This window comes from Meleagris gallopavo, chromosome 27, assembly GCF_000146605.3.
Source record: "Meleagris gallopavo isolate NT-WF06-2002-E0010 breed Aviagen turkey brand Nicholas breeding stock chromosome 27, Turkey_5.1, whole genome shotgun sequence".
Lineage (NCBI taxonomy): Eukaryota > Metazoa > Chordata > Aves > Galliformes > Phasianidae > Meleagris > Meleagris gallopavo.
The window spans coordinates 404477-411479 of NC_015037.2; the positions used below are offsets into that span (position 1 = coordinate 404477).

The 7003-nt window shown below is 55.1% G+C and overlaps 1 protein-coding gene across 4 annotated transcripts in view; it reads right to left on the reverse strand.

The window, feature by feature from the left end:
• Positions 1 to 7003, reverse strand: part of MEF2D (myocyte enhancer factor 2D) — a 32105-nt gene that overhangs the window by 11835 nt on the left and 13267 nt on the right. For all 4 annotated transcript variants that reach the window (XM_010723864.3, XM_010723862.3, XM_010723861.3 and 1 more), the window contains exons 3-4: positions 4089 to 4226; positions 931 to 1141 (exon numbers count right to left, since the gene is read on the reverse strand). In XM_010723864.3, the coding sequence (XP_010722166.1) occupies positions 931 to 1141; positions 4089 to 4226 (349 nt within the window). The remainder of the gene's footprint in view (positions 1 to 930; positions 1142 to 4088; positions 4227 to 7003) is intronic.

The following is a 7003-nucleotide window of genomic DNA, read 5'->3' on the forward strand; positions in this document are numbered from 1 at the left end:
ATATATATATAAAAGAAATAGCTTGTCTCACATGCAAGGGTTTGGCTCCTATAAACAGGATTTCTTCCGTATCCCAGGCAGTGAGTGAATGAAATGCAGATGGTTGGACTTGGAACACCTCAGTGCTCGCAACCACAAAATTATTCCCCCTTGAAACAAATGTTTCGTGAGCTGGATGGAAACTGCAAGCGCCGAGCAGGCTCTGCTTGACAGCAAAGCCTCTTTTTTTCTGCAGAGGCCAGCAAGAGGGCAGGGGTGATGCCTACAGACAGAGCCGCAGTGCAGGAGGGAGATGCTGCTCTTTGAGACCAGCAAAAAGATCCCTTTTCCTCTGAAACCTGGGGCCCTGCTCCTCAGTCCCAGCTCCTCCAGGCTTTCAGAGAGCCTGGGCAGCCAAACCAACACTGCCTCTGCCATTTGCAGCCCAAACGATTTTTACAGACCATCTGCAAGGATCAAAATAGCAGGCAGGGGCTTTCTGCGTGCTATTATTATTTATGATGGCACCGCAGGAGCGTCGGGCTGCGGTCACATGTCCCCCTCGCTGCAGGGAGCGCGGGTGACGAGAGCCTTTCCCCAACCTGCTCTCACCACCCCACGCCAGTCCCTGCTGGAAAGGACCACTCCTCGGATCTGTCAGCAGGTCTGTGTGAGTAATCACTCAGCGACCAACTGCAGCCACCGCAGGCTGAGGCAAAAAATAAAATAAAATAAAAAATAAATAGCCCTTTTCAGGCAGCGGTCCCACGTCCTTGGCGGCGCTGGGACACAAGCAGCCAAACCTGGGCTGGAAACGACACCGGGTGACTCAGCCCCCTCGCACTGCCTGATGTGAAATATCCTGATCTGGAAAAGCAAGGGTGCTCCCTGGGCAAGGAGCGGTCACTTGGAGCTTTGGACTTATTGCAGAGGGGATGTAGGACCACTCACCTGCGCTGGCTGGCCGCTGCGGCAACCCTGGGGACACGGTGTTCCTCTGCAGTGCTGGCTGTTGTGGTGAGAGGAGCCGGGGGTCAGTCAGCGACGAGGTCACCAGGGATTGGGTCACCAACGAGCTGCCTGGGCTGCTGAACTGCAGCGTGTTCTGGTTGGTCACAGGAACCGTCACTGGCATGGCAAAGTTTGGCGTGGGCACTGCAGACTGAAGAGAGAGAGCAGGAGGTGAAGGGGAGCAGGCAGAAGGAGGTGCTCACTTTGCGGGATCCCAGCAAGGGGGGGCAGATCCTGCCTGGGATGGGCAGCACCGTCCCACGGCTGCAGTGGAGTCAGTGTGGCCACCCCAAGCCTCCGCACTGCTGCGCTCCCATCTGTACCCATCCATCTGAGCATCTTGGGGCAGCACTGGCACAGGAGCCCAGACAGACTCCTGTGGAACAGCACAGGGTCTGCTTAGACACATCACAGATTTGCCACCTCTTTCTTTTAGGCCATATTTATTTACCCGTCATGTTTTCAGAGCTTAAAGCATCAAAGAGGGGAGAAGTGCTGTGGGCTGCCCCTCGAAGCCCCTCTGCAGAGTGGCACTGAGTGCCAGGGACAGGTTCGCACCGCCTCGTGCCCTCCAGGTGACACTGAGGTCTGTCCTTCCACCACCAGGAGCTGTGGGGCAGGAGGAGGAGGTGACCCGGTGGGAGCAGGAGGACGGCTCAAGCCCTATCCTTGTCTGCAGGTCGAGGACCAGCTTCACCTACCAGCGTCCCCACAGGAACCAGACTCACCGTGATTATCCCATCAGCCTTTCTTATGTCACTGATTTGCTCTTCATTAACAGGAACAGGCACCTGCTTAGAGGCTTTAGCAGGGGCTTTGTTAAAATCCCACTTTAATTTGCCGAGGGCTGGGAAAGCAGAGCACTCAGTGCCACCAGGCAACACCCAGCGTCCCCATCAAACACACCAGCAGGCGTGGAGGGAGCCAAGTACCCGGCACCACGGTGTTATGGGGTGCTGTTCCTGGTGGCTGAATTCCTTTAAGGGGAGAGGAGAGGAGAGGAGGGAAGAAGGGACGGTGCTCACCGAGCTCACTGCTGGAAACCCTCCCACCCGCTCAAGGGCATCCTGTCCTTCAGAGATCCTGTGGCCCCAAGCTGGTGCTGCAGCACGGCTCCAAGGGCTCTGGGGACTGACATGTCCCCTCCCAGGGCTCTACAAGCCTTAACACAGCCCTGGCCCTGCTTAGCTGCAAACAACAACAACAAAAAAAAAAGGTGGGGGGCCACGGGGAGCCTGGCAGGTTTTGTCAGGTGTGTGAACAGTGCGGCAGCATTGTGCAATGAATCACTGTAAGCACGTGTGCGTGCGTTCCCAGAAGAGGGAATGAAGAGCAAACCCGGTGCCTCACATCCTCAGCGAGGACGATCAGAGAGCAGCATCCAGCCCCTGCATCTCCATGCTGCTGCCAGGCCAGCGTGCGACTGGGACCCAGCACCAGTGGCTGGGGGTAGCTGGGGCGCAGGGGCTGCCTGGACACGCTCACACTTCAGTCCAAAATCTGGGGAGAAGATGCACACATCAGCCAAGCCCTAATGATGTCTGATTTTGTCAAAAGCCATTGCAAACACGCTCCGAGCGCACAGGACTCTCCGTAGCGAACACGGCTGCTGTTAGCTAACGAGCCCAGTTAGTTCTCATCACACACGAAAACACTCCAGCTGGTTAAAAAGGAAAAGCATCACCTTCAGCAGCACGCGCTCTGCTGGAACTGCTCTCCATCCCCACTGCACAAGGGGTTTTGTCAGGGAGCTGGATGCTCTGCCTTGAACCCCCAGCACCCGAATGCCCCCTGCCCAAAACCACAGGCAGGCCAGGGCCGTGCAGGGGCTGCAAGTGGACACAGCTGTGCCTCCACCCCAAGCAAGCCCTGATGGGGTCAAAATATCTTCCCTAACGAGCAAGTTGCCACCGAGGCAAAACGCCTCGTGCACACCGTGCCCTGCAAGCTGAGTCAGCAAAACCAAGGGGGATGGATTTCAAGACCCAATTTTCTTGAAAAGCCAGAATTTTTAACCTGTGTGGGCTCGCAAAGGGTGGAAGGGCTGATATATTGATATATATATATTTTTTTTATTATTTTTTTTTTAAGGGGGGGAGGGGGCTGTGTAATTTCCTATCGCTGCATCCAGCCCTTGAATATTAGCCTCCCTGCTCCCAGCAGCGTTAAGGATGGCTGCAGTGACACAGGGCTAATCCCACTGAAGGAGGTTTGCCTGCACCAACAGCCCTCGCTCCCACTGCTAACAACTAATTTGACACGCGTTCCCCCTCCCGTCTTCTGACACAAATCCCTTCCAGCGTTGTCCTGATGCCACCCCGCTGACGGGCCCGGGATCACGGGCTAAAACCTCACTGGATTTCTGCCACGGCCACCAGCTGCCCTGAGGGTTTGATGGATTTGGGTGGAATTAAGGCAAAACGGCCCAAAGTGGGCTGACCCAGTGCTCCTCCCCGCTAGCTCACGGGGGCCTGGGGCTCTTAACCCAGGGAAAACCCTTTATGGGGGCAAAAGGTGGCCAGGGAGACTCAAAGCCACTGCTCATGGCCAAGGGGCAGAGGCAGCTCTGACCCAGAGCCCAGGGATGCTGGAGCTGGCTGAGTCGCCCAGGGGCTGCTCCCACTTCTCCAGGAGGGAGACCAGAGGGTCCCCAACAGCCCCTGGTGCCACTTTCCCCCCTTTTTTCCCCCAGCTTCCTGCCCCTCTGGGTGCATTCAGGGCCCTGGTTCCCACGGCACAGCACGGCTCCAAAGCAAAGCCATGCAAGACCCCCGTCACCCAGAGGCAGCCGGGGTGGGAGAGGCTGCAGGCCACCAGCTACTCACTGCGAGCCGGTAACTCTGCATCATTTTATCAAACTCCTCATCAATCTTTTTTATATTTCTCCTCCGTCTGCGGGGTCAGTGCAAACACTTCATCCCCTTCCGGGCTTTCGCATTCCCTGTGCTTCTTGTTCAGCGCCTGTGTGACGTTGGGGGGAAGGGGGGGAAGGGGGGCAGCAGGGGTGTTGGGGAAGGAGTGGGGACGAGGTTGGGGGGAAATCGAACAGAAGAAAAACAGAATAATGAAGGCTTCCTGGCCATACAGCAGCTACTTACACCGTATCGCTTGAACAGGATATCCAGATCCTCGCTGCCTTTACGGTATTTATCCTCCATCAAGGGGCTCTGGTCTATCGAGTCATCTCCGTCGGGCTCCGGGCTGTCACAGCCATTAAAACCTTTCTTTCTTAATGTCTGAAAACACAATCGGGACAGTTTGAGACCCGGGACTGGTGGGGTTCTCCTGGAATGCCCCTGCAGCACACCTGTGCACAAAAGGTGGCATTAAATGATAGGGATGGATGGACAGACGGACGGATGGAGGGAAAAACTCCCTAGATCTCAAAAGATCAGCGTATGGTGGTGCTGAATTCGGAGCCACACGAGCTCAGATGAGGGTTTTGTCACCTCCAGTCAGCACAACGACAAGGAGGGGAAACGAACCTCAAGGATGGGATGCACCCTCCTGCTAGAAATAATAGATAAGATGTTATTGCACATAGGAAACAGAGCCAAAAAGCAGACACAGGTCCTGGTCATCCGTGCTCCCTTATGCAGGAGCTCGGCAGGATGGGCACTCAGCAAAAACCCAAGCAGGGTTTGAGCAAAAAGTCCCTCTTTTCACATGCAGTAGCCAATCTGCAGATTGCGTTACGCGTGCACATTTAATCATTTTATTTTCAAAATACCAAAAGCAATTAGGCGTTATTATGGAACCATCACTTGCCAATTTTTATTTTTATTTTTTTTTTAAGTCAAAGCTACAGAATTTCCTGGAATTCTTGATCCCTTTTCATGCCAAATTCAGAAGGGGGAAAAATAAAGGCCTTGACAATTCTCCTCTTCCCTTCCTAAACAGCTATAAACATCTCTGCTTCAAGGCCAAAACATCCTGGAGCCGTTCTGCTCTACCTGGAGCCACACGGGCAGTGTAAATCCTCCAGGAGCTGTTTTCCTCCCACTGCAGCTCCCCTCCCTCCAGCTGAAACCCCTCAGTATTTTCACCCCGTGCTTCAACGTGAGCCTCTTTCTACGTCATTCAGGCTTGCAGAAACCAACGCCGTTTTGCCAGCCATCGTGCTCACATGGTAAATTCAGCAGCAGCAGCAGCAGCAGCGAGGAAAACCAGCAGATTCTGACACCACCTCTCCAAAAGAAATGCTGTCAGAACGCACGCCTCACGTCCACAAGCTTTACGCTCCTTCTGGATTGCACCCCCAGTGATGCCTTTACACGCAGCAGCAGAGCACGGGGGGGTGCGAAGCCCCACTTGGTGCTGCCACAGCCCCAAATCCTGCTCATTAGTGCCATTCGTTTCCCCTTTGCACAGGAGGGGCAGCTCCAGCAGAACGCACTCTGTTGGCACGGCTGGCAGCACATGCAATCCCTGCTGCCCAGACACCAGTTGAGCTGGGGCTCAACTCGAGGGCTGAGCCAAAGGGAGGTTCTCAAGGCCACTCTTTGAAGGCTCCTGAGGATTCTTCCCAGTTATTTTGCTATTTCTGTGCATGCCCTTGTTTGTATTTCGTACGACACACGCAAAAAAAATGTGCCATGCTCTTGCAGTGGGGAAGGGACGGCCTTTGCCTTTTTTGGAAACTGTATTTTTGCAAAATTCTTTCCCCAAATCTTTTGTTTCACCGAGGCAGCTGGAAAGTTGAGTCTCCCTCCTTGCTTAAAAAAGAGATTTTCCTCCCCCTCTCTCTTTCTCTTTCAGAGGCAAAGTGGAAAACATTGTTCCATGAGCCATGGAAGCAATGAAGCCGTGTTTCCTACAGATGCGTGCAACAGGAGCTGTGCTGGGGAGACTCTCTGGTGTCTAATAAGGGGCTGTGCCCATGCTGCGGTGTTTCTCCTCGCAGGCATCATGGCCAGCTGTCCCACCCATCTCCGTTCACAAAACATAAAGGAAATCCCTCCTTCCTAAAACCTGCAGTGCTGAAATGCAACGGAAAACGACCTCTTCTCATTTAAAGTCCATTGCAACTGCATTCCTTCACCCCAAAAAAAGTTTCAAAGGATAAAACCAGGGTGAGAACATCACCTCAGAAACAAAAAGAAAAAAAAAAAGGCCTTTGCTGGTCCAGTGCTAGTTTGGTGGCTGCTAACACCCTGTTCAGGAGAGGGTTTAAACCCGAGGAGGGTGGGAGAGCAGCAGGAAACCCCGAGCATGTGAGAGGAAGCGATGCTCGGTCAGGATGCAGCCAACTTCCCTTAAAGGAGGGTGGCTGCAATCTAAACAACTCCTGACTTTGGGGAAGGATGGAAAGGAACAGGACACGGTGCCCCCGCACCTCCTGCAGCAACGGAACGGGGAGCAAGGCAGGAGCCAGCCCCGCTGCCACACGGCCAGGGAAAGCAGAGGATGTGCTGCCTGACCTGGAGCATCCCGGTCCCCACAGCCCTGCCCCGTCCCCGTCCCTCACCAGGAGCTGGCACATCAGCTGGGCTTCGGGAAACGAGAAGCGACAGCGAGGAGCAAAGCCGGCGTGATCCGCAGCCAGGCGCGCACGTGGCACTCAGCGTGCCTGTCTGAGGCCTCAGCTGGGCCCTGCGATTAAGGACCCCCCCCCTTCTCCCCCTGACTGCAGTCAGAGAGATTTTCTCAGACTTAAAAGCTTGCAGCAGTCAGGACTGGGCCAGGCAGGGAGCGGAGGGGCTCAAACCCCTCCTGCTGCACCGAGTGCCTCATCCCAAGAGCTTGGCTTCATTGCTGCCAACCCTGAATCCCTGTGCCATGCAAGGATCCACTGCTGTCTGCTGAATCCCTGTGCTGTGCAAGGCCCCATTGGTGCCAGCCCTGAATCCCTGTATCCCTGTGCCACGCGAGGCCCCATTGGTGCCAGCCCTGAATCCCTGTATCCCTGTGCCACGCGAGGCCCCACTGGTGCCAGCCCTGATCTCTGTGCCACGCGAGGCCCCATTGGTGCCAGCCCTGATCTCTGTGCCACGCGAGGCCCCATTGGTGCCAG